The 27,911-nt window shown below is 43.4% G+C and overlaps 1 protein-coding gene across 1 annotated transcript in view; it reads right to left on the bottom strand.

Moving 5' to 3' along the window:
- Nucleotides 1-1,220: 1,220 nt before the first annotated feature.
- fam180a (family with sequence similarity 180 member A) overlaps nt 1,221-27,911 on the bottom strand; it is a gene marked incomplete at its 3' end in the record, with an annotated part of 36,720 nt that continues 10,029 nt past the window's right edge. The window contains exons 2-3 of the mRNA XM_079263497.1: nt 1,874-1,971; nt 1,221-1,550 (exon numbers count right to left, since the gene is read on the bottom strand). Of these exons, the coding sequence (XP_079119623.1) occupies nt 1,221-1,550; nt 1,874-1,971 (428 nt within the window). The remainder of the gene's footprint in view (nt 1,551-1,873; nt 1,972-27,911) is intronic.

The following is a 27,911-nucleotide window of genomic DNA, read 5'->3' as shown; positions in this document are numbered from 1 at the left end:
TTCTCACCACCTTGATCAGCTGTTTTTTCCAAAACAATCCATTTTACCCGTAATGGCAAAAACACGGAAGCAGCAACTCCGCTTCATGCTTTCTCCATGTTAACCACGCCCACCTCACATGTCCGACCAATCACACGATACTTCTCGGAGCCCTGCAAGAAAAAAGTTTTGCCAGCCCGATGTGTCGAGAACTGTCTTCAAACGCGTCCGCGAGAACAAAATGACGTATGTAACAAGCTTAACTTGTCCATTTAGATTTTAATTTCAATTTGAAATTTAGTATAATTAGGGGTGTGTCCGTTTGATTGACAGGTGCCTGATATTTTGCTTCAAAAAGGCAGAGCTTAGAACAACCGCGGTTTTCAACTGGTTAACAGTGTCATTTAGCTTTAGCCCGCTTACCTCCGTTAGCTGGTTAGCTCTGGCTTAGCTCAGATAGCTCTTAGCAACAGGCAGGTCAGAATTTGATAGATGTCAACCATCCACCCCACGCTCACAGCCCCCCCCCCCCCCCCCCCCCCCCAGCTTTACACCTCTTCGCCCATTTTTGTATTTTCCAAAAGCCACGGCATGCAAGATGGTGACATTTTCGAACCGAACAGCAAGCAGCAGTTCAGCTCTTCAGAAACCTACAGGTAACGTCATGGAGGCTCCATCCTTTATATTCTGTTTAATTCAGAAAAAAATAAAACAATCAGGACTTTTATGATGATTTAATGTAAAGTTCTTTAGTTATAAAAGCAATTTCTGTTTTATTTATCTATTTATTATTGTTCCTTCACATGCATGCGGTACCATTCTGTACCATAAAAGAATAAAGTGTTTATTGGTGCATACTGTAGTTATAGATAATAAAAGACCAGAATGTGAACAACAAGAGTAAAAGATGAAGTTTCAGATAGAAAACATGGCAAAGAAAGAGGCTGGCATCTCCAGCTGCATGCCGTGCTGCTCGGCATCGAGCCTCTTAACCTTCACTAAAGCAGCTGATGGAAAACTTTGTGTTTTAAGTTTGGATTCACCTTTTCTGCCCCAAAAAAACTCGAGATATCAGTTTGAAACTTTGGGAAAGTAAATATTGACCTTGACTCAAGAGGTTGTCTTGAGACGTATGCAGGTGTCGATTCGTAACCACAACAAATGCAGCTCATACAGTTACACTTAGTTTACAGTTCTGGCAAGAAACTAGACAGAAAAAAAAGCCATGTTGTTGGAGAGACTTAAGAAGGTCTTAGTTCTCGTTGAACAGCTCGGAACAGCTGCACCAGGCTGTCCGTCCACATCGCTCTCTGGTGCTGGTTGCTGGTTTCAGCCAGCGTCTGAGCGGCGTAAACCAAAGTCAGCACTGTTCTCTCAAAGTCCTGCCAGCTGAGAGGGCGCCGGCACCGGGCGAGGTCGGCTGTCAGACGGCGGATATCCGAGAGTTTCTTGGGCAAGACGTCCTCACAGATAACTTGCAGCTTCTTGACACTGCTGAGGGAGGCCAGCTCCTCGTCTGGGATCAGCAGGGAGTCATCCTCGCCTCCAATCTGCATTCCAGCCAGCAGGATCTGCACAAAAATAGGGGTTAAAAGAACCTCTAAGGTGCTAGATTTGGCATATTGTCATGAAACATCTCACAGAAAAAAGATGATTCATATAAAATGAGTGAAAGACACAAGTTATTAATAAACATTCCTGTAAATCTGTCAGGAAGCTTTTGGATAAACACATATTTCACGTTTCTGCTAATGATTAGCAGGGCGGCAGCAGTACACAGTGTTCACAAATGTTTAATCTGGAGGGGGACCACGCTGCTTCCCAGCATGCTGCTTTCTGGTGAAGAAACACTGCAAAGTGGCTGATTCAGGACCTTTAGAAGACCTGAACTGACCTCAAAAAGCAGGTTGACGTCCTCCTGTGAGCGCTGGAATGTGGGGTTGATGAGGGAGTATGTCCCCCGCTTTATCCTGTACGCAGATGGATACAGAGCTGCAACACATGAGAACGGGAAATTGGATTAGTAGAGCTCCCCCTTTGTATTTAAGAAATTAAGAATTGCGTTATCCAAAGTGGCGTGCATGTGGGTGGGCCCGAGGTTGAGTAAACATGGATTCATTACAGCTCAAATATTATGCAGGTGGGAGAGAGTCTGGCACCGGCTGGGAAGGGGGTAATTGGTCTTCAATCTGATCCACAGATGCCCCTGAACGAGGCGGTCGGTGCGGCATTCAGAGGTGAGAAAGCTGCTTATTTGTTCACACAGGGGGCACGTGTAACCGACCCCATCTGAGCCCTGCGAAGCAGATCAGGAGCTCAGTGGTCTGTGCCCAGATATGGCTGAAATAAAACAGCTGCTGCTGCTTCATTTCCATGATAAAATCTGCATGTGGCAGATTACACTCTGCCTTTTTTCTGCTCAAGGCCACTGCGCCAGGTTTGATTCCCTGTGTAGTTAATTGTGTTGCCCAATTTACAGGGCACGAAGAAACAAGAACATAAGGGCATAGATTTACTAAAGAAAGCCCCCCTTCAGCAGCACAAGATGACTTAGAGAATGGACTGACAACTCAACATTATTCAGCATTTAGTGGAAATTTGTTGAAATTGTCGATGCGTCATTTGCTTTGGATTGTCTTTATGAATTGGAATGGACTGAAAATGCAATAAATAAAGAAAATAAGGGCATCATCTGCGCCTTCGTCAAAATATAGGGTTTGATTTACACATCTCCAACAAAAGAGTTGGGACGCTGTGTGAAACATAAATTAAGAACAGAATGTAATGATTTATGAATCTCATAAACCCAAGATTTTATTTCCAGTAGAAAATAAACAACATCAGACGCTGACACTGAGACATTTTATCATTTTATGGAAACTATGAGCTGGTTGTGAATCTGATGCGGCAACATGTGTGGAAGAAGCTGAAAAAGGAGCAAATAAAGGCTGAAAATGTAACTGGAACAAATAAAAAACAACTAGAGGAATATCTGACAACTATCTAGGTTAACTGGTCACCGGCCAGTAACACGACTGGGTATGAAAGGAGCATTTCAGAGAGGCAGAGTCTCTCAGCTGGAAAGATGGGCGGAGCTTCACTAAGCTGAGACAAAATGAGTTTGTGAAGTGATAAAATGTTTGTCAATGGGAAACTGTGAACACTTTTGAGATCCCACTATCAAAAGCAGGAGTGGGGGTTCATGTTTCTCAAGGGCCAGAATCCTGCAGGCTTTCAATGTGTCCCTGCTCCAGCACACCTGATTCTAATCAAATGGATCTAGTGTGGTCAACCATTGAAACCAGTGTGTTGGAACAGTGGAATAGTTTGTGGACAGCATGGACGGCGTGTCCTGCAGACTAAAGAGGAGAGGGAGCATCCAGCTTGTTATCAGCCTGCATCTCTGATGGGATGGGGTTGCATTAGTGCCGATGGCGTGGGCAGCTTCCACATCTGGGAAGCTCCATCAATGCTGAAACATCTGCTCCCATCCAGACAACGTCTCTTTCAGGGAAGACCTTGCAGGTTCCACCATGCTGGACCACATCCTGATGGTGGAACAGGAGAACTGGTCTGCTGCAGTCCAGTTTCACCAGTACAAAACATCTGGAGCATCATGGAAGCAGAAATCCAGCAACAAGGTCCAGTAGAGCAGCTGGAATCCTGCATCAGACCAGAACAGGACGACATTCCTCTCCTGAAACTCCAGCAGCTGCTCTCCTCACTTCCCAGATGTTTACAGATGTTAGAAGAAGAGGAGATGCTAACGATGCTAAACATCATCCTGGAACTATTTTTAACAGATGTGTTTCTGCTATTTCTCCATGAAATGATGAAATGTCTTTCAGAGAAAAACAGATTTATTAGAATTAGAGTTATAAAAAGTGCAAAAATAACAAAAAGGTGTTTTATACAAAGCAGGAAGCTGAAAAGATGCAAAATGAAACAAGAAGAACAACTGTTGTATCTCCATTTTCTTGTCGTGGTGTCTCCATATGCAGTTGCAAAGTTTGTTCATTGTAACTTCATTGTAAACATCCCTTTCATGCACATTTATGTTTAGAAACTGCTTGCTGGAGTTTTCCAGCTTGCGTGACAGTTCTTCATTCGAGACATTTGTTACTTAAAACAACAGTCAAAGTCCTTTTGTAATGTCATTTATGTTTAACAGCTGTCTAAAATAATGTGAACACATTATTCTGGGCAAACACTTCAAGTCAAAACAAACTTTGGATGCAAAAGAAGGAAGAAAAGATTTGGAAGCAGAATAAATTCACCTGTTTTTTCTCTCTTGATGAACTGAAAAACATCTTGGACGTGTGCTTTTACAGCCTCACAACATAATAACAAAAGCCAAAACTTCCTGTAAGGTTCCTCAGATATTTTCCCATTTTTCTCCTGCTTACATTTTTCTGCTGCCGGCCAGAGTTTCGCTCGGCGAGTAAACCAACACACAGATCACACACACACTGATCTTAATGAGGCATGTAACATAAACACTGGGTTTCATCTGAATTTGGATCCGGTTCTCCTTCTGCCATTAAGCAACATGTACGGGTTTCTGCCTCGCCAGCTCTGCAGTAATGATCAGCCCCGCTGCCTGCAGCCTCGCCAGCCAGACACATTTAGCTTTATTGCCGTGATGAGACCAGCACCGGCTGATCTCCCATCTTCCTGCTTCCAGCTTGGCTCACGGCCAGTCTCAGCTCTGCTGTTGCTTTCACAACACAGATAAACCCTCAAATTGTAAAGAAATCTGTTACCATGTGAACCGAAATGGTGATTTTCCAAAACATGGCTGCATTTCACGAAGGTTGCACCTTCCCAAAATGTCTGAAACAAGCAGGGCGATGTGTAGACTCTTTCACAACAGGAAACTTGTGGCGCGCTTAGTAACAACGTTTTTAGTCATGTGGCACACATGAGAGGCCGCTTGAGAGATCATTTAAACACATAGCATCATACTCACACACAAACACTATTATACTCTTACCTAAACAATATATATATATATATATATATATATATATATATATATATATATATATATATATATATATATATATATATATATACTCTCTCACAAATACTTCCATACTCTCTTATAGGATGTTCATACTCTCACACAATTACTATACTCTCTCACAAACAATAATATACCCTTTCACTGATACTGGTAGAGTCTCTTGCATATGATCATACTCACACACACACACTCCATTGTCTGAACCAGAAGTTGCATTCATGCATACTCACAAGTTTTCTTTCTTACAAATACACTTGTTCTTACTTATAAATAATATAATGTTCTCATGCAAACTCCTTGGCTTTATATGTATTAGCAGATGCAAGAGGAAATTATGCTCTATGTAAAAGATTTTTTTTGTTTTTTGGTGCAAATAGTAGCGTTCAAAAGAACATAATGTTTATAAGAATAAAGGAGAGTGGAGGTGAAGGATCCTGACTAGGAATGTGAAGAGGTATAACCATTAGTGTGCATTAGTATGTTATGATAAATCCAAGACAACATGTGAGAATATGTGAAAAGAAAATAAGTTGTTTTAAAGAGAATGATTAACTCACAGATAGAGATATTCATACTCTCACAAAATTACAACTTTACTCCCTCACAAACAATAGTATAGCCTTCCACTGATACTGGTATAGTCTCTACACATTATACATATTCTACACATGATTATACATTCTCATATTTACTGACAGCCCACATAATTATTGTCTCTCTGTGGCCTCTCAGGCACGTTAATGTGTGCAAAGATGGAATCTCACTGACAGACAAGAAAAAACTTTCAACACAAAACCCACATGTACAAACTCGGCAGTTTTTCCAACCTTCAACACTGCAGCTTCGATGCGTTAATGCTGATGTGCACATAACACCAAGAACAAAGAGCACTCCTTAGAACAATTGCTTTTATAAAGAGAAGGATGCTCTGCAGGGAAGAAAGCAGCCCTTTACATTTACTGCTTTACACAAATAACCTGTAATTTACATAAAAAGGCTCCTACTACTCCGTCACCGCTGGTTACAGCAGAACAACTCGTTGGCAAGCAGGGGTGTTTGTTTTTGCTATTATTTGGAGGTGATAGATTAAATTCGAAGGCAAGCAATGCAGCCAAGCAACAAAACAACAAAACCACTTTATATCGCCACTTCTGGTGCAGCCAGTTAAGAAAATGGGGCAGTGAAACCTGAGCATCGTTAACAATAAAGATTGGATGCACCAGAACTTTTATCTTTTGGAGGCAAGGAAGAAAGATAATATTAGATAAGTGGGTGTGTCTGAGGAAATTCAGTTCCCCCACAACTCATCCGTACACACATCTGCCCATAAGAACATCCATCCTTCCAAGTGTGCATGGAGCCAAGTGTAATCATATAAACATAAAAACCAACAGGCAGGCGCAGTGAGGACCCTCTATTAGTGATCAATAAATAAATAACTGCATTGATGAACACTGTAGTTAATAAAATAAAATAACCATAACCAGGTATGACTGAATGTTATTAAAAAGCCTGACGTCTGCGGGGACAAAAGACCTCCTGAACCAACGCAACGGGACGAGCCTCCTGCCTCCGCTGCTTCTCCATCCTGAACCCTGTGCACCTCTCCACCACCTTCTCCACCTTGTCCAAGCTGCTGGTGCTCAGAGCAGAGCCGGATTAAAGCTTCACACAGCAACAGGAAGCTCAGAACCAGCAGCGAAGCCGGAAATCTTGTTGGACTTAAACCTGAAGTCGTAACACAGACTCAGCAGCATTTCTGTATTAATCTTTGCTAGACTGGACTCCAGTATGGCTGTCCTTACAGATCTCCTGTTGATCCATCAGACAGCTGCAGGTAGTCCAGAACGCTGCTGCTCCAGTCCTCACTAAACCCAGGTAAGTGGATCTTAGAACTCCAGTCCAAGTTCTGGTTTGTTATGAACTGATTGGATCCCTGCAGAGGCAGCGTTTGGTTTTTACGCTCCTCACATATGGAACTAACTCCCCGAGAACTGCAGGTCTGGTTAAACTGCTGTTTTAAGGTTAAAAACTTTGCTTTTTGCTGCCTTTAATCTTTTATCAGCTTCTTCCTTTTTTATTTAATTCATTTAATTTCCTTTTAAAGTTGGTTCTTAATGCCTAAAAGGTGCAGGACATCCCACCGCAGCAGGATCCGCACATGAAGACAAACTACACAGTTTGCTACAAGATAAAGACGACCAACAGGGGCACCCTCGCAGGACTTATTCCAACACTTATCACCAAATGCAGAAACAGGTGCTCTAAAGAAAGTCTCTCAAGTCACCACGCTATCTTTCAAACATCCAGCAACACTTATCTTAATCACTCATTCAGCATCTCATGTTTGCAAATGAGCACAGTATCCCCAAACTGCAACAGAAGTAAGTGCTCGCACCAAAAAGGAGGGATTTTACATAAAAAAGTACAAGCACAGACAGGACACAAACCATTACTCAAAATACTGCATATCTGTCAGGGATCAAAGCATCAGGAGACAAAGAGGTAGGACCTGAATGCAGACTGATGGAAACACGGGTGGGTGCGTAACCCGAGAATTTAATAAAAACACCAGAAACAACAACAACAAAAAATAATAAGATGACTGGAAGGCTGACTGGGTGAGGGACACTTTAGTGAGATAAAAAGGAGACTAACTAGTAACACACCAATGCAATGAACTGATACAGAGCTAAAGCCGCATTTCCATCACCACCAGAATTGTGCCAAAACTAAATATCATAATAAAAAAACACTAATAGAAATACCTATATTTTATAAAAACTTAAATATCGCTAAAATGTTGTTTCTCTCTCAAAAGGTTTTTTTTATGTTTTGATCTAGAACTATGGCAAAACTGCAATGAAAACACTTTTTATAAGTGTTACGAGTCCCCGGATGTGACTTAAGGGGATATGTGGTCACTTCAGGTCTGGTAAAGATGGTGTGTTGTGGAGCAAACAACAGAAAATTTAAGAGTTTTAAAAAGAATTACAAAAAGATAAGAGAGAGAAAAGCTTGGAAAAGTTGCAAATTCTCTGCAGCAAGTAGAAATTCCCAAAATGTTCCTGTTCTGGATGTTAGTATCCAGAATGTTGTTCCTGTTCTGGACGGTGGGGATCCAGAATGTTGTTCCTGTTCTGGATGGTAGTATCCTGAATGTTGTTCCTGTTCTGGATGGTAGTATCCAGAATGTTGTTCCTGTTCTGGATGTTAGTATCCAGAATGTTGTTCCTGTTCTGGATGTTAGTATCCAGAATGTTGTTCCTGTTCTGGATGTTAGTATCCAGAATGTTGTTCCTGTTCTGGATGGTGGGGATCCAGAATGTTGTTCCTGTTCTGGATGATAGTATCCAGAATTTTGTTCTTCTTCTGGATGATGGGATCCAGAATGTTGTTCCTGTTCTGGATGGTGGGGATCCAGAATGTTGTTCCTGTTCTGGATGATGGGGATCCAGAATGTTGTTCCTGTTCTGGATGGTAGTATCCAGAATTTTGTTCTTCTTCTGGATGGTGGGGATCCAGAATGTTGTTCCTGTTCTGGATGGTGGGGATCCAGAATGTTGTTCCTGTTCTGGATGGTGGAATTCAGAATGTTGTTCTTCTTCTGGATGGTGGGGTTCCAGAATGTTGTTCCTGTTCTGGATGGTAGTATCCAGAATGTTGTTCCTGTTCTGGATGGTAGTATCCAGAATGTTGTTCCTGTTCTGGATGTTAGTATCCAGAATGTTGTTCCTGTTCTGGATGGTGGGGATCCAGAATGTTGTTCCTGTTCTGGATGATAGTATCCAGAATTTTGTTCTTCTTCTGGATGATGGGATCCAGAATGTTGTTCCTGTTCTGGATGGTGGGGATCCAGAATGTTGTTCCTGTTCTGGATGATGGGGATCCAGAATGTTGTTCCTGTTCTGGATGGTAGTATCCAGAATTTTGTTCTTCTTCTGGATGGTGGGGATCCAGAATGTTGTTCCTGTTCTGGATGGTGGGGATCCAGAATGTTGTTCCTGTTCTGGATGGTGGAATTCAGAATGTTGTTCTTCTTCTGGATGGTGGGGTTCCAGAATGTTGTTCCTGTTCTGGATGGTAGTATCCAGAATGTTGTTCCTGTTCTGGATGGTGGGGATCCAGAATGTTGTTCCTGTTCTGGATGGTAGTATCCAGAATGTTGTTCCTGTTCTGGATGGTAGTATCCAGAATGTTGTTCCTGTTATGAATGGTGGAATTCAGAATGTTGTCCTGTTCTGGATGGTAGTATCCAGAATTTTGTTCTTCTTCTGGATGATGGGATCCAGAATGTTGTTCCTGTTCTGGATGGTGGGGATCCAGAATGTTGTTCCTGTTCTGGATGGTGGGGATCCAGAATGTTGTTCCTGTTCTGGATGGTAGTATCCAGAATTTTGTTCTTCTTCTGGATGGTGGGGATCCAGAATGTTGTTCCTGTTCTGGATGGTGGGGATCCAGAATGTTGTTCCTGTTCTGGATGGTGGAATTCAGAATGTTGTTCTTCTTCTGGATGGTGGGGTTCCAGAATGTTGTTCCTGTTCTGGATGGTAGTATCCAGAATGTTGTTCCTGTTCTGGATGGTGGGGATCCAGAATGTTGTTTCTGTTCTGGATGGTAGTATCCAGAATGTTGTTCCTGTTCTGGATGGTGGGGATCCAGAATGTTGTTTCTGTTCTGGATGGTAGTATCCAGAATGTTGTTCCTGTTCTGTATGGTAGTATCCAGAATGTTGTTCCTGTTCTGGATGGTGGGGATCCAGAATGTTGTTACTGTTCTGGATGATAGTATCCAGAATTTTGTTCTTCTTCTGGATGATGGCATTCAGAATGTTGTTCTTCTTCTGGATGGTGGGGTTCCAGAATGTTGTTCCTGTTCTGGATGGTAGTATCCAGAATGTTGTTCCTGTTCTGGATGGTGGGGATCCAGAATGTTGTTTCTGTTCTGGATGGTAGTATCCAGAATGTTGTTCCTGTTCTGGATGGTAGTATCCAGAATGTTGTTCCTGTTCTGGATGGTGGGGATCCAGAATGTTCTTCCTGTTCTGGATGATAGTATCCAGAATTTTGTTCTTCTTCTGGATGATGGGATCCAGAATGTTGTTCCTGTTCTGGATGATGGGGATCCAGAATGTTGTTCCTGTTCTGGATGGTAGTATCCAGAATTTTTTTCTTCTTCTGGATGGTGGGGATCCAGAATGTTGTTCCTGTTCTGGATGGTGGGGATCCAGAATGTTGTTCCTGTTCTGGATGGTGGGATTCAGAATGTTGTTCTTCTTCTGGATGGTGGGGTTCCAGAATGTTGTTCCTGTTCTGGATGGTAGTATCCAGAATGTTGTTCCTGTTCTGGATGGTGGGGATCCAGAATGTTGTTCCTGTTCTGGATGGTAGTATCCAGAATGTTGTTCCTGTTCTGGATGGTAGTATCCAGAATGTTGTTCCTGTTATGAATGGTGGAATTCAGAATGTTGTCCTGTTCTGGATGGTAGTATCCAGCATTTTGTTCTTCTTCTGGATGATGGGATCCAGAATGTTGTTCCTGTTCTGGATGGTGGGGATCCAGAATGTTGTTCCTGTTCTGGATGGTGGGGATCCAGAATGTTGTTCCTGTTCTGGATGGTAGTATCCAGAATTTTGTTCTTCTTCTGGATGGTGGGGATCCAGAATGTTGTTCCTGTTCTGGATGGTGGGGATCCAGAATGTTGTTCCTGTTCTGGATGGTGGAATTCAGAATGTTGTTCTTCTTCTGGATGGTGGGGTTCCAGAATGTTGTTCCTGTTCTGGATGGTAGTATCCAGAATGTTGTTCCTGTTCTGGATGGTGGGGATCCAGAATGTTGTTCCTGTTCTGGATGGTAGTATCCAGAATGTTGTTCCTGTTATGAATGGTGGAATTCAGAATGTTGTCCTGTTCTGGATGGTAGTATCCAGAATTTTGTTCTTCTTCTGGATGATGGGATCCAGAATGTTGTTCCTGTTCTGGATGGTGGGGATCCAGAATGTTGTTCCTGTTCTGGATGGTGGGGATCCAGAATGTTGTTCCTGTTCTGGATGGTAGTATCCAGAATTTTGTTCTTCTTCTGGATGGTGGGGATCCAGAATGTTGTTCCTGTTCTGGATGGTGGGGATCCAGAATGTTGTTCCTGTTCTGGATGGTGGAATTCAGAATGTTGTTCTTCTTCTGGATGGTGGGGTTCCAGAATGTTGTTCCTGTTCTGGATGGTAGTATCCAGAATGTTGTTCCTGTTCTGGATGGTGGGGATCCAGAATGTTGTTTCTGTTCTGGATGGTAGTATCCAGAATATTGTTCCTGTTCTGGATGGTAGTATCCAGAATGTTGTTCCTGTTCTGGATGGTGGGGATCCAGAATGTTGTTACTGTTCTAGATGATAGTATCCAGAATTTTGTTCTTCTTCTGGATGATGGCATCCAGAATTTTGTTCCTGTTCTGGATGGTGGGGATCCAGAATGTTGTTCCTGTTCTGGATTGTAGTATCCAGAATTTTGTTCTTCTTCTGGATGGTGGGGATCCAGAATGTTGTTCCTGTTCTGGATGGTTGGGATCCAGAATGTTGTTCCTGTTCTGGATGGTGGGGATCCAGAATGTTGTTCCTGTTCTGGATGGTGGAATTCAGAATGTTGTCCTGTTCTGGATGGTAGTATCCAGAATGTTGTTCCTGTTCTGGATGGTGGGGATCCAGAATGTTGTTCCTGTTCTGGATGATAGTATCCAGAATGGTGTTCCTGTTCTGGATGGTGGAATTCAGAATGTAGTTCCTGTTCTGGATGGTGGGGATCCAGAATGTTGTTCCTGTTCTGGATGGTGGGATTCAGAATGTTGTTCTTCTTCTGGATGGTGGGGTTCCAGAATGTTGTTCCTGTTCTGGATGGTAGTATCCAGAATGTTGTTCCTGTTCTGGATGGTGGGGATCCAGAATGTTGTTCCTGTTCTGGATGGTAGTATCCAGAATGTTGTTCCTGTTCTGGATGGTAGTATCCAGAATGTTGTTCCTGTTATGAATGGTGGAATTCAGAATGTTGTCCTGTTCTGGATGGTAGTATCCAGCATTTTGTTCTTCTTCTGGATGATGGGATCCAGAATGTTGTTCCTGTTCTGGATGGTGGGGATCCAGAATGTTGTTCCTGTTCTGGATGGTGGGGATCCAGAATGTTGTTCCTGTTCTGGATGGTAGTATCCAGAATTTTGTTCTTCTTCTGGATGGTGGGGATCCAGAATGTTGTTCCTGTTCTGGATGGTGGGGATCCAGAATGTTGTTCCTGTTCTGGATGGTGGAATTCAGAATGTTGTTCTTCTTCTGGATGGTGGGGTTCCAGAATGTTGTTCCTGTTCTGGATGGTAGTATCCAGAATGTTGTTCCTGTTCTGGATGGTGGGGATCCAGAATGTTGTTCCTGTTCTGGATGGTAGTATCCAGAATGTTGTTCCTGTTCTGGATGGTAGTATCCAGAATGTTGTTCCTGTTATGAATGGTGGAATTCAGAATGTTGTCCTGTTCTGGATGGTAGTATCCAGAATTTTGTTCTTCTTCTGGATGATGGGATCCAGAATGTTGTTCCTGTTCTGGATGGTGGGGATCCAGAATGTTGTTCCTGTTCTGGATGGTGGGGATCCAGAATGTTGTTCCTGTTCTGGATGGTAGTATCCAGAATTTTGTTCTTCTTCTGGATGGTGGGGATCCAGAATGTTGTTCCTGTTCTGGATGGTGGGGATCCAGAATGTTGTTCCTGTTCTGGATGGTGGAATTCAGAATGTTGTTCTTCTTCTGGATGGTGGGGTTCCAGAATGTTGTTCCTGTTCTGGATGGTAGTATCCAGAATGTTGTTCCTGTTCTGGATGGTGGGGATCCAGAATGTTGTTTCTGTTCTGGATGGTAGTATCCAGAATATTGTTCCTGTTCTGGATGGTAGTATCCAGAATGTTGTTCCTGTTCTGGATGGTGGGGATCCAGAATGTTGTTACTGTTCTGGATGATAGCATCCAGAATTTTGTTCTTCTTCTGGATGATGGCATCCAGAATTTTGTTCCTGTTCTGGATGGTCGGGATCCAGAATGTTGTTCCTGTTCTGGATGGTAGTATCCAGAATTTTGTTCTTCTTCTGGATGGTGGGGATCCAGAATGTTGTTCCTGTTCTGGATGGTTGGGATCCAGAATGTTGTTCCTGTTCTGGATGGTGGGGATCCAGAATGTTGTTCCTGTTCTGGATGGTGGAATTCAGAATGTTGTCCTGTTCTGGATGGTAGTATCCAGAATGTTGTTCCTGTTCTGGATGGTTGAATCCAGAATGTTCTTCCTGTTCTGGATGGTAGTATCCAGAATTTTGTTCTTCTTATGGATGGTACTATCCAGAATTTTGTTCTTCTTCTGGATGGTGGGGTTCCAGAATGTTGTTCCTGTTCTGGATGGTTGAATCCAGAATGTTGTTCCTGTTCTGGATGGTCGTATCCAAAATGTTGTTCTTCTTCTGGATGATGGTGATCCAGAATGTTGTTCCTGTTCTGGATGGTAGTATCCAGAATGTTGTTCCTGTTCTGGATGGTGGGGATCCAGAATGTTGTTCCTGTTCTGGATGGTAGTATCCAGAATGTTGTTCCTGTTCTGGATGGTAGTATCCAGAATTTTGTTCTTCTTCTGGATGATGGGGATCCAGAATGTTGTTCCTGTTCTGGATAGTAGTATCAGAATTTTGTTCTTCCTCTGGATGGTGGGGATCCAGAAAGTTGTTCCTGTTCTGCATGGATGAATCCAGAATGTTGTTCCTGTTCTGGATGGTGGTATCCAGAATGTTGTTCCTGTTCTGGATGGTAGTATCCAGAATGTTGTTCCTGTTCTGGATGGTAGTATCCAGAATGTTGTTCCTGTTCTGGATGGTGGGGATCCAGAATGTTCTTCCTGTTCTGGATGATAGTATCCAGAATTTTGTTCTTCTTCTGGATGATGGGATCCAGAATGTTGTTCCTGTTCTGGATGGTAGTATCCAGAATTTTTTTCTTCTTCTGGATGGTGGGGATCCAGAATGTTGTTCCTGTTCTGGATGGTGGGGATCCAGAATGTTGTTCCTGTTCTGGATGGTGGGATTCAGAATGTTGTTCTTCTTCTGGATGGTGGGGTTCCAGAATGTTGTTCCTGTTCTGGATGGTAGTATCCAGAATGTTGTTCCTGTTCTGGATGGTGGGGATCCAGAATGTTGTTCCTGTTCTGGATGGTAGTATCCAGAATGTTGTTCCTGTTCTGGATGGTAGTATCCAGAATGTTGTTCCTGTTATGAATGGTGGAATTCAGAATGTTGTCCTGTTCTGGATGGTAGTATCCAGCATTTTGTTCTTCTTCTGGATGATGGGATCCAGAATGTTGTTCCTGTTCTGGATGGTGGGGATCCAGAATGTTGTTCCTGTTCTGGATGGTGGGGATCCAGAATGTTGTTCCTGTTCTGGATGGTAGTATCCAGAATTTTGTTCTTCTTCTGGATGGTGGGGATCCAGAATGTTGTTCCTGTTCTGGATGGTGGGGATCCAGAATGTTGTTCCTGTTCTGGATGGTGGAATTCAGAATGTTGTTCTTCTTCTGGATGGTGGGGTTCCAGAATGTTGTTCCTGTTCTGGATGGTAGTATCCAGAATGTTGTTCCTGTTCTGGATGGTGGGGATCCAGAATGTTGTTTCTGTTCTGGATGGTAGTATCCAGAATGTTGTTCCTGTTCTGGATGGTAGTATCCAGAATGTTGTTCCTGTTCTGGATGGTGGGGATCCAGAATGTTGTTACTGTTCTGGATGATAGTATCCAGAATTTTGTTCTTCTTCTGGATGATGGGATCCAGAATTTTGTTCCTGTTCTGGATGGTGGGGATCCAGAATGTTGTTCCTGTTCTGGATGGTGGGGATCCAGAATGTTGTTCCTGTTCTGGATGGTGGAATTCAGAATGTTGTCCTGTTCTGGATGGTAGTATCCAGAATTTTGTTCTTTTTCTGGATGATGGGATCCAGAATGTTGTTCCTGTTCTGGATGGTGGGGATCCAGAATGTTGTTCCTGTTCTGGATGGTGGGGATCCAGAATGTTGTTCCTGTTCTGGATGGTAGTATCCAGAATTTTGTTCTTCTTCTGGATGGTGGGGATCCAGAATGTTGTTCCTGTTCTGGATGGTGGGGATCCAGAATGTTGTTTCTGTTCTGGATGGTAGTATCAGAATGTTGTTCTTCTTCTGGATGATGGGGATCTAGAATGTTGTTACTGTTCTGGATGATAGTATCCAGAATTTTGTTCTTCTTCTGGATGATGGCATCCAGAATTTTGTTCCTGTTCTGGATGGTGGGGATCCAGAATGTTGTTCCTGTTCTGGATGGTAATATCCAGAATTTTGTTCTTCTTCTGGATGGTGGGGATCCAGAATGTTGTTCCTGTTCTGGATGGTTGGGATCCAGAATGTTGTTCCTGTTCTGGATGGTGGGGATCCAGAATGTTGTTCCTGTTCTGGATGGTGGAATTCAGAATGTTGTCCTGTTCTGGATGGTAGTATCCAGAATGTTGTTCCTGTTCTGGATGGTTGAATCCAGAATGTTCTTCCTGTTCTGGATGGTAGTATCCAGAATTTTGTTCTTCTTATGGATGGTACTATCCAGAATTTTGTTCTTCTTCTGGATGGTGGGGTTCCAGAATGTTGTTCCTGTTCTGGATGGTTGAATCCAGAATGTTGTTCCTGTTCTGGATGGTCGTATCCAAAATGCTGTTCTTCTTCTGGATGATGGTGATCCAGAATGTTGTTCCTGTTCTGGATGGTAGTATCCAGAATGTTGTTCCTGTTCTGGATGGTGGGGATCCAGAATGTTGTTCCTGTTCTGGATGGTTGTATCCAGAATGTTGTTCCTGTTCTGGATGGTAGTATCCAGAATTTTGTTCTTCTTCTGGATGATGGGGATCCAGAATGTTGTTCCTGTTCTGGATGGTGGAATCCAGAATGTTGTTCCTGTTCTGGATGGTGGGGATCCAGAATGTTGTTCCTGTTCTGGATCGTGGGGATCCAGAATGTTTTTCTTCTTCTGGATGGTGGGGATCCAGAATGTTGTTCCTGTTCTGGATGGTTGAATCCAGAATGGTGTTCCTGTTCTGGATGGTGGAATTCAGAATGTTGTTCCTGTTCTGGATGGTGGGGATCGAGAATGTTGTTCCTGTTCTGGATGGTGGAATTCAGAATGTTGTCCTGTTCTGGATTGTAGTTTCCAGAATGTTGTTCCTGTTCTGGATGGTTGAATCCAGAATGGTGTTCCTGTTCTGGATGGTGGAATTCAGAATGTTGTTCTTCTTCTGGATGGTGGGGTTCCAGAATGCTGTTCCTGTTCTGGATGGTTGAATCCAGAATGTTGTTCCTGTTCTGGATGGTCGTATCCAAAATGTTGTTCTTCTTCTGGATGATGGTGATCCAGAATGTTGTTCCTGTTCTGGATGGTAGTATCCAGAATGTTGTTCCTGTTCTGGATGGTGGGGATCCAGAATGTTGTTCCTGTTCTGGATGGTAGTATCCAGAATGTTGTTCCTGTTCTGGATGGTAGTATCCAGAATTTTGTTCTTCTTCTGGATGATGGGGATCCAGAATGTTGTTTCTGTTCTGGATGGTGGAATCCAGAATGTTGTTCCTGTTCTGGATAGTAGTATCAGAATTTTGTTCTTCTTCTGGATGGTGGGGATCCAGAAAGTTGTTCCTGTTCTGCATGGATGAATCCAGAATGTTGTTCCTGTTCTGGATTGTGGAATCCAGAATGTTGTTCCTGTTCTGGATAGTAGTATCAGAATTTTGTTCTTCTTCTGGATGGTGGGGATCCAGAAAGTTGTTCCTGTTCTGCATGGATGAATCCAGAATGTTGTTCCTGTTCTGGATGGTGGTATCCAGAATTTTGTTCTTCTTCTGGATGATGGGGATCCAGAATGTTGTTCCTGTTCTGGATGGTAGTATCCAGAATTTTGTTCTTCTTCTGGATGATGGGATCCAGAATGTTGTTCCTTTTCTGGATGTTGGGGATCCAGAATGTTGTTCCTGTTCTGGATGGTGGGGATCCAGAATGTTGTTCCTGAACTGGATGGTAGTATCCAGAATTTTGTTCTTCTTCTGGATGGTGGGGATCCAGAAGGTTCTTCCTGTTCTGGATGGTGGGGATCCAGAATGTTGTTCTTCTTCTGGATGGTGGGGATCCAGAATGTTGTTCCTGTTCTGGATGGTAGTATCCAGAATGTTGTTCCTGTTCTGGATGGTGGGGATCCAGAATGTTGTTCCTGTTCTTGATGGTGGGGATCCAGAATGTTGTTCCTGTTCTGGATGTTGGGGATCCAGAATGTTGTTCCTGTTCTGGATGGTGGAATTCAGAATGTTGTCCTGTTCTGGATGGTGGAATCCAGAATGTTGTTCCTGTTCTGGATAGTAGTATCAGAATTTTGTTCTTCTTCTGGATGATGGGATCCAGAATGTTGTTCCTGTTCTGGATGGTGGGGATCCAGAATGTTGTTCCTGTTCTGGATGGTGGGGATCCAGAATGTTGTTCCTGTTCTGGATCGTGGGGATCCAGAATGTTTTTCTTCTTCTGGATGGTGGGGATCCAGAATGTTGTTCCTGTTCTGGATGGTTGAATCCAGAATGTTGTCCTGTTCTGGATGGTAGTATCCAGAATGTTGTTCCTGTTCTGGATGGTTGAATCCAGAATGGTGTTCCTGTTCTGGATGGTGGAATTCAGAATGTAGTTCCTGTTCTGGATGGTGGGGGTTCCAGATTGTTGTTCCTGTTCTGGATGGTTGAATCCAGAATGTTGTTCCTGCTCTGGATGGTGGGGTTCCAGAATGTTGTTCCTTTTCTGGATGGTTGAAACCAGAATGTTGTTCCTGTTCTGGATGGTGGAATTCAGAATGTTGTCCTGTTCTGGATGGTAGTATCCAGAATTTTGTTCTTCTTCTGGATGATGGGATCCAGAATGTTGTTCCTGTTCTGGATGGTGGGGATCCAGAATGTTGTTCCTGTTCTGGATGGTGGGGATCCAGAATGTTGTTCCTGTTCTGGATGGTAGTATCCAGAATTTTGTTCTTCTTCTGGATGGTGGGGATCCAGAATGTTGTTCCTGTTCTGGATGGTGGGGATCCAGAATGTTGTTCCTGTTCTGGATGGTGGAATTCAGAATGTTGTCCTGTTCTGGATGGTAGTATCCAGAATTTTGTTCTTCTTCTGGATGATGGGATCCAGATTGTTGTTCCTGTTCTGGATGGTGGGGATCCAGAATGTTGTTCCTGTTCTGGATGGTGGGGATCCAGAATGTTGTTCCTGTTCTGGATGGTAGTATCCAGAATTTTGTTCTTCTTCTGGATGGTGGGGATCCAGAATGTTGTTCCTGTTCTGGATGGTGGGGATCCAGAATGTTGTTCCTGTTCTGGATGGTGGAATTCAGAATGTTGTCCTGTTCTGGATGGTAGTATCCAGAATTTTGTTCTTCTTCTGGATGATGGGATCCAGAATGTTGTTCCTGTTCTGGATGGTGGGGATCCAGAATATTGTTCCTGTTCTGGATGGTGGGGATCCAGAATGTTGTTCCTGTTCTGGATGGTAGTATCCAGAATTTTGTTCTTCTTCTGGATGGTGGGGATCCAGAATGTTGTTCCTGTTCTGGATGGTGGGGATCCAGAATGTTGTTCCTGTTCTGGATGGTGGAATTCAGAATGTTGTTCTTCTTCTGGATGGTGGGGTTCCAGAATGTTGTTCCTGTTCTGGATGGTAGTATCCAGAATGTTGTTCCTGTTCTGGATGGTGGGGATCCAGAATGTTATTTCTGTTCTGGATGGTAGTATCCAGAATGTTGTTCTTCTTCTGGATGATGGGGATCCAGAATGTTGTTACTGTTCTGGATGATAGTATCCAGAATTTTGTTCTTCTTCTGGATGATGGCATCCAGAATTTTGTTCCTGTTCTGGATGGTGGGGATCCAGAATGTTGTTCCTGTTCTGGATGGTAATATCCAGAATTTTGTTCTTCTTCTGGATGGTGGGGATCCAGAATGTTGTTCCTGTTCTGGATGGTTGGGATCCAGAATGTTGTTCCTGTTCTGGATGGTGGGGATCCAGAATGTTGTTCCTGTTCTGGATGGTGGAATTCAGAAAGTTGTCCTGTTCTGGATGGTAGTATCCAGAATGTTGTTCCTGTTCTGGATGGTTGAATCCAGAATGTTCTTCCTGTTCTGGATGGTAGTATCCAGAATTTTGTTCTTCTTATGGATGGTACTATCCAGAATTTTGTTCTTCTTCTGGATGGTGGGGTTCCAGAATGTTGTTCCTGTTCTGGATGGTTGAATCCAGAATGTTGTTCCTGTTCTGGATGGTCGTATCCAAAATGCTGTTCTTCTTCTGGATGATGGTGATCCAGAATGTTGTTCCTATTCTGGATGGTAGTATCCAGAATGTTGTTCCTGTTCTGGATGGTGGGGATCCAGAATGTTGTTCCTGTTCTGGATGGTAGTATCCAGAATGTTGTTCCTGTTCTGGATGGTAGTATCCAGAATTTTGTTCTTCTTCTGGATGATGGGGATCCAGAATGTTGTTCCTGTTCTGGATGGTGGAATCCAGAATGTGTTTCCTGTTCTGGATGGTGGGGATCCAGAATGTTGTTCCTGTTCTGGATCGTGGGGATCCAGAATGTTTTTCTTCTTCTGGATGGTGGGGATCCAGAATGTTGTTCCTGTTCTGGATGGTTGAATCCAGAATGGTGTTCCTGTTCTGGATGGTGGAATTCAGAATGTTGTTCCTGTTCTGGATGGTGGGGATCCAGAATGTTGTTCCTGTTCTGGATGGTGGAATTCAGAATGTTGTCCTGTTCTGGATGGTAGTTTCCAGAATGTTGTTCCTGTTCTGGATGGTTGAATCCAGAATGGTGTTCCTGTTCTGGATGGTGGAATTCAGAATGTTGTTCTTCTTCTGGGTGGTGGGGTTCCAGAATGCTGTTCCTGTTCTGGATGGTTGAATCCAGAATGTTGTTCCTGTTCTGGATGGTCGTATCCAAAATGTTGTTCTTCTTCTGGATGATGGTGATCCAGAATGTTGTTCCTGTTCTGGATGGTAGTATCCAGAATGTTGTTCCTGTTCTGGATGGTGGGGATCCAGAATGTTGTTCCTGTTCTGGATGGTAGTATCCAGAATGTTGTTCCTGTTCTGGATGGTAGTATCCAGAATTTTGTTCTTCTTCTGGATGATGGGGATCCAGAATGTTGTTCCTGTTCTGGATGGTGGAATCCAGAATGTTGTTCCTGTTCTGGATAGTAGTATCAGAATTTTGTTCTTCTTCTGGATGGTGGGGATCCAGAAAGTTGTTCCTGTTCTGCATGGATGAATCCAGAATGTTGTTCCTGTTCTGGATTGTGGAATCCAGAATGTTGTTCCTGTTCTGGATAGTAGTATCAGAATTTTGTTCTTCTTCTGGATGGTGGGGATCCAGAAAGTTGTTCCTGTTCTGCATGGATGAATCCAGAATGTTGTTCCTGTTCTGGATGGTGGTATCCAGAATTTTGTTCTTCTTCTGGATGATGGGGATCCAGAATGTTGTTCCTGTTCTGGATGGTAGTATCCAGAATTTTGTTCTTCTTCTGGATGATGGGATCCAGAATGTTGTTCCTTTTCTGGATGTTGGGGATCCAGAATTTTGTTCCTGTTCTGGATGGTGGGGATCCAGAATGTTGTTCCTGTTCTGGATGGTAATATCCAGAATTTTGTTCTTCTTCTGGATGGCGGGGATCCAGAATGTTGTTCCTGTTCTGGATGGTTGGGATCCAGAATGTTGTTCCTGTTCTGGATGGTGGGGATCCAGAATGTTGTTCCTGTTCTGGATGGTGGAATTCAGAATGTTGTCCTGTTCTGGATGGTAGTATCCAGAATGTTGTTCCTGTTCTGGATGGTTGAATCCAGAATGTTCTTCCTGTTCTGGATGGTAGTATCCAGAATTTTGTTCTTCTTATGGATGGTACTATCCAGAATTTTGTTCTTCTTCTGGATGGTGGGGTTCCAGAATGTTGTTCCTGTTCTGGATGGTTGAATCCAGAATGTTGTTCCTGTTCTGGATGGTCGTATCCAAAATGCTGTTCTTCTTCTGGATGATGGTGATCCAGAATGTTGTTCCTGTTCTGGATGGTAGTATCCAGAATGTTGTTCCTGTTCTGGATGGTGGGGATCCAGAATGTTGTTCCTGTTCTGGATGGTAGTATCCAGAATGTTGTTCCTGTTCTGGATGGTAGTATCCAGAATTTTTTTCTTCTGCTGGATGATGGGGATCCAGAATGTTGTTCCTGTTCTGGATGGTGGAATCCAGAATGTTGTTCCTGTTCTGGATGGTGGGGATCCAGAATGTTGTTCCTGTTCTGGATCGTGCGGATCCAGAATGTTTTTCTTCTTCTGGATGGTGGGGATCCAGAATGTTGTTCCTGTTCTGGATGGTAGTATCCAGAATGTTGTTCCTGTTCTGGATGGTAGTATCCAGAATTTTGTTCTTCTTCTGGATGATGGGGATCCAGAATGTTGTTCCTGTTCTGGATGGTGGAATCCAGAATGTTGTTCCTGTTCTGGATAGTAGTATCAGAATTTTGTTCTTCTTCTGGATGGTGGGGATCCAGAAAGTTGTTCCTGTTCTGCATGGATGAATCCAGAATGTTGTTCCTGTTCTGGATTGTGGAATCCAGAATGTTGTTCCTGTTCTGGATAGTAGTATCAGAATTTTGTTCTTCTTCTGGATGGTGGGGATCCAGAAAGTTGTTCCTGTTCTGCATGGATGAATCCAGAATGTTGTTCCTGTTCTGGATGGTGGTATCCAGAATTTTGTTCTTCTTCTGGATGATGGGGATCCAGAATGTTGTTCCTGTTCTGGATGGTAGTATCCAGAATTTTGTTCTTCTTCTGGATGATGGGATCCAGAATGTTGTTCCTTTTCTGGATGTTGGGGATCCAGAATTTTGTTCCTGTTCTGGATGGTGGGGATCCAGAATGTTGTTCCTGTTCTGGATGGTAATATCCAGAATTTTGTTCTTCTTCTGGATGGTGGGGATCCAGAATGTTGTTCCTGTTCTGGATGGTTGGGATCCAGAATGTTGTTCCTGTTCTGGATGGTGGGGATCCAGAATGTTGTTCCTGTTCTGGATGGTGGAATTCAGAATGTTGTCCTGTTCTGGATGGTAGTATCCAGAATGTTGTTCCTGTTCTGGATGGTTGAATCCAGAATGTTCTTCCTGTTCTGGATGGTAGTATCCAGAATTTTGTTCTTCTAATGGATGGTACTATCCAGAATTTTGTTCTTCTTCTGGATGGTGGGGTTCCAGAATGTTGTTCCTGTTCTGGATGGTTGAATCCAGAATGTTGTTCCTGTTCTGGATGGTCGTATCCAAAATGCTGTTCTTCTTCTGGATGATGGTGATCCAGAATGTTGTTCCTGTTCTGGATGGTAGTATCCAGAATGTTGTTCCTGTTCTGGATGGTGGGGATCCAGAATGTTGTTCCTGTTCTGGATGGTAGTATCCAGAATGTTGTTCCTGTTCTGGATGGTAGTATCCAGAATTTTGTTCTTCTTCTGGATGATGGGGATCCAGAATGTTGTTCCTGTTCTGGATGGTGGAATCCAGAATGTTGTTCCTGTTCTGGATGGTGGGGATCCAGAATGTTGTTCCTGTTCTGGATCGTGCGGATCCAGAATGTTTTTCTTCTTCTGGATGGTGGGGATCCAGAATGTTGTTCCTGTTCTGGATGGTTGAATCCAGAATGGTGTTCCTGTTCTGGATGGTGGAATTCAGAATGTTGTTCCTGTTCTGGATGGTGGGGATCCAGAATGTTGTTCCTGTTCTGGATGGTGGAATTCAGAATGTTGTCCTGTTCTGGATGGTAGTTTCCAGAATGTTGTTCCTGTTCTGGATGGTTGAATCCAGAATGGTGTTCCTGTTCTGGATGGTGGAATTCAGAATGTTGTTCTTCTTCTGGATGGTGGGGTTCCAGAATGCTGTTCCTGTTCTGGATGTTTGAATCCAGAATGTTGTTCCTGTTCTGGATGGTCGTATCCAAAATGTTGTTCTTCTTCTGGATGATGGTGATCCAGAATGTTGTTCCTGTTCTGGATGGTAGTATCCAGAATGTTGTTCCTGTTCTGGATGGTGGGGATCCAGAATGTTGTTCCTGTTCTGGATGGTAGTATCCAGAATGTTGTTCCTGTTCTGGATGGTAGTATCCAGAATTTTGTTCTTCTTCTGGATGATGGGGATCCAGAATGTTGTTCCTGTTCTGGATGGTGGAATCCAGAATGTTGTTCCTGTTCTGGATAGTAGTATCAGAATTTTGTTCTTCTTCTGGATGGTGGGGATCCAGAAAGTTGTTCCTGTTCTGCATGGATGAATCCAGAATGTTGTTCCTGTTCTGGATTGTGGAATCCAGAATGTTGTTCCTGTTCTGGATAGTAGTATCAGAATTTTGTTCTTCTTCTGGATGGTGGGGATCCAGAAAGTTGTTCCTGTTCTGCATGGATGAATCCAGAATGTTGTTCCTGTTCTGGATGGTGGTATCCAGAATTTTGTTCTTCTTCTGGATGATGGGGATGCAGAATGTTGTTCCTGTTCTGGATGGTAGTATCCAGAATTTTGTTCTTCTTCTGGATGATGGGATCCAGAATTTTGTTCCTTTTCTGGATGTTGGGGATCCAGAATGTTGTTCCTGTTCTGGATGGTGGGGATCCAGAATGTTGTTCCTGAACTGGATGGTAGTATCCAGAATTTTGTTCTTCTTCTGGATGGTGGGGATCCAGAAGGTTCTTCCTGTTCTGGATGGTGGGGATCCAGAATGTTGTTCTTCTTCTGGATGGTGGGGATCCAGAATGTTGTTCCTGTTCTGGATGGTAGTATCCAGAATGTTGTTCCTGTTCTGGATGGTGGGGATCCAGAATGTTGTTCCTGTTCTTGATGGTGGGGATCCAGAATGTTGTTCCTGTTCTGGATGGTGGGGATCCAGAATGTTGTTCCTGTTCTGGATGGTGGAATTCAGAATGTTGTCCTGTTCTGGATGGTGGAATCCAGAATGTTGTTCCTGTTCTGGATAGTAGTATCAGAATTTTGTTCTTCTTCTGGATGATGGGATCCAGAATGTTGTTCCTGTTCTGGATGGTGGGGATCCAGAATGTTGTTCCTGTTCTGGATGGTGGGGATCCAGAATGTTGTTCCTGTTCTGGATCGTGGGGATCCAGAATGTTTTTCTTCTTCTGGATGGTGGGGATCCAGAATGTTGTTCCTGTTCTGGATGGTAGTATCCAGAATGTTGTTCCTGTTCTGGATGGTTGAATCCAGAATGTTGTCCTGTTCTGGATGGTAGTATCCAGAATGTTGTTCCTGTTCTGGATGGTTGAATCCAGAATGGTGTTCCTGTTCTGGATGGTGGAATTCAGAATTTAGTTCCTGTTCTGGATGGTGGGGGTTACAGATTGTTGTTCCTGTTCTGGATGGTTGAATCCAGAATGTTGTTCCTGCTCTGGATGGTGGGGTTCCAGAATGTTGTTCCTGTTCTGGATGGTTGAATCCAGAATGTTGTTCCTGTTTTGGATCGTGGGGATCCAGAATGTTTTTCTTCTTCTGGATGGTGGGGATCCAGAATGTTGTTCCTGTTCTGGATGGTAGTTTCCAGAATGTTGTTCCTGTTCTGGATGGTAGTATCCAGAATTTTGTTCTTCTTCTGGATGATGGGATCCAGAATTTTGTTCCTGTTCTGGATGGTGGGGATCCAGAATGTTGTTCCTGTTCTGGATGGTAGTATCCAGAATTTTGTTCTTCTTCTGGATGTTGGGGATCCAGAATGTTGTTCCTGTTCTGGATGGTTGGGATCCAGAATGTTGCTCCTGTTCTGGATGGTGGGGATCCAGAATGTTGTTCCTGTTCTGGATGGTGGAATTCAGAATGTTGTCCTGTTCTGGATGGTAGTATCCAGAATGTTGTTCCTGTTCTGGATGGTTGAATCCAGAATGTTCTTCCTTTTCTGGATGGTAGTATCCAGAATTTTGTTCTTCTTATGGATGGTACTATCCAGAATTTTGTTCTTCTTCTGGATGGTGGGGTTCCAGAATGCTGTTCCTTTTCTGGATGGTTGAATCCAGAATGTTGTTCCTGTTCTGGATGGTCGTATCCAAAATGTTGTTCTTCTTCTGGATGATGGTGATCCAGAATGTTGTTCCTGTTCTGGATGGTAGTATCCAGAATGTTGTTCCTGTTCTGGATGGTGGGGATCCAGAATGTTGTTCCTGTTCTGGATGGTAGTATCCAGAATGTTGTTCCTGTTCTGGATGGTAGTATCCAGAATTTTGTTCTTCTTCTGGATGATGGGGATCCAGAATGTTGTTCCTGTTCTGGATGGTGGAATCCAGAATGTTGTTCCTGTTCTGGATAGTAGTATCAGAATTTTGTTCTTCTTCTGGATGGTGGGGATCCAGAAAGTTGTTCCTGTTCTGCATGGATGAATCCAGAATGTTGTTCCTGTTCTGGATGGTGGTATCCAGAATTTTGTTCTTCTTCTGGATGATGGGGATCCAGAATGTTGTTCCTGTTCTGGATGGTAGTATCCAGAATTTTGTTCTTCTTCTGGATGATGGGATCCAGAATGTTGTTCCTGTTCTGGATGTTGGGGATCCAGAATGTTGTTCTTCTTCTGGATGGTGGGGATCCAGAAGGTTCTTCCTGTTCTGGATGGTGGGGATCCAGAATGTTGTTCTTCTTCTGGATGGTGGGGATCCAGAATGTTGTTCCTGTTCTGGATGGTAGTATCCAGAATTTTGTTCCTGTTCTGGATGGTGGGGATCCAGAATGTTGTTCCTGTTCTTGATGGTGGGGATCCAGAATGTTGTTCCTGTTCTGGATGGTGGGGATCCAGAATGTTGTTCCTGTTCTGGATGGTGGAATTCAGAATGTTGTCCTGTTCTGGATGGTGGAATCCAGAATGTTGTTCCTGTTCTTGATAGTAGTATCAGAATTTTGTTCTTCTTCTGGATGATGGGATCCAGAATGTTGTTCCTGTTCTGGATGGAGGGGATCCAGAATGTTGTTCCTGTTCTGGATGGTGGGGATCCAGAATGTTGTTCCTGTTCTGGATCGTGGGGATCCAGAATGTTTTTCTTCTTCTGGATGGTGGGGATCCAGAATGTTGTTCCTGTTCTGGATGGTAGTATCCAGAATGTTGTTCCTGTTCTGGATGGTTGAATCCAGAATGTTGTCCTGTTCTGGATGGTAGTATCCAGAATGTTGTTCCTGTTCTGGATGGTTGAATCCAGAATGGTGTTCCTGTTCTGGATGGTGGAATTCAGAATGTTGTTCCTGTTCTGGATGGTGGGGTTCCAGATTGTTGTTCCTGTTCTGGATGGTTGAATCCAGAATGTTGTTCCTGCTCTGGATGGTGGGGTTCCAGAATGTTGTTCCTGTTCTGGATGGTTGAATCCAGAATGTTGTTCCAGTTCTGGATGGTCGTATCCAGAATTTTGTTCTTCTTCTGGATGATGGTGATTCAGAATGTTGTTCCTGTTCTGGATGGTAGTATCCAGAATGTTGTTCTTCTTCTGGATGGTGGGGATCCAGAATGTTGTTCCTGTTCTGGATGGTAGGGATCCAGAATGTTGTTCCTGTTCTGGATGGTAGTATCCAGAATTTTGTTCTTCTTATGGATGGTAGTATCCAGAATGTTGTTCCTGTTCTGGATGGTGGAATTCAGAATGTTGTCCTGTTCTGGATGGTAGTATCCAGAATGTTGTTCCTGTTCTGGATGGTGGGGATCCAGAATGTTGTTCCTGTTCTGGATGGTGGGGATCCAGAATGTTGTTCTTGTTCTGGATGATAGTATCCAGAATTATGTTCTTCTTCTGGATGGTTGGGATCCAGAATGTTGTTCCTGTTCTGGATGTTAGTATCCAGAATGTTGTTCCTGTTCTGGATGGTGGGGATCCAGAATGTTGTTCCTGTTCTGGATGGTGGGGATCCATAATGTTGTTCCTGTTCTGGATGGTAGTATCCAGAATGTTGTTCTTCTTCTGGATGGTAGTATCCAGAATGTTGTTCCTGTTCTGGATGGTGGAATCCAGAATGTTGTTCCTGTTCTGGATGGTAGTACCAGAATGTTGTTCCTGTTCTGGATGGTAGTATCCAGAATTTTGTTCTTCTTCTGGATGGTGGGGATCCAGAATGTTGTTCCTGTTCTGGATGATGGTATCCAGAATTTTGTTCTTCTTCTGGATGATGGGGATCCAGAATGTTGTTCCTGTTCTGGATGGTAGTATCCAGAATTTTGTTCTTCTTCTGGATGGTGGGGATCCAGAATGTTGTTCCTGTTCTGGATGGTAGTATCCAGAATTTTGTTCTTCTTCTGGATGGTCGGGATCCAGAATGTTGTTCCTGTACTGGATGGTGGGGATCCAGAATGTTGTTCCTGTTCTGGATGGTGGGGATCCAGAATGTTGTTCCTGTTCTGGATGGTAGTATCCAGAATGTTGTTCCTGTTCTGGATGGGTGGGATCCAGAATGTTGTTCCTCTTCTGGATAGTGGGGATCCAGAATGTTGTTCCTGTTCTGGATGGTAGTATCCAGAATGTTGTTCCTGTTCTGGATGGGTGGGATCCAGAATGTTGTTCCTGTTCTGGATGGTGGGGATCCAGAATGTTGTTCCTGTTCTGGATGGTAGTATCCAGAATGTTGTTTCTGTTCTGGATGGTGGAATCCATAATGTTGTTCCTGGTCTGGATGGTAGTATCCAGAATGTTGTTTCTGTTCTGGATGGTGGAATCCAGAATGTTGTTCCTGGTCTGGATGGTAGTATCCAGAATGTTCCAGAATGATCCACATCTATCTCTGATATCCTGGATTTTCTCACTTTTATTTGTGGAGTTA

The sequence above is a fragment of the Telmatherina bonti genome, assembly GCF_933228915.1.
Source record: "Telmatherina bonti genome assembly, chromosome: 23".
NCBI classification, from domain to species: Eukaryota; Metazoa; Chordata; class Actinopteri; order Atheriniformes; family Telmatherinidae; genus Telmatherina; species Telmatherina bonti.
The sequence above is the reverse complement of the archived record's forward strand: the minus strand, read 5'-3'. Positions and strand labels throughout refer to the sequence as shown.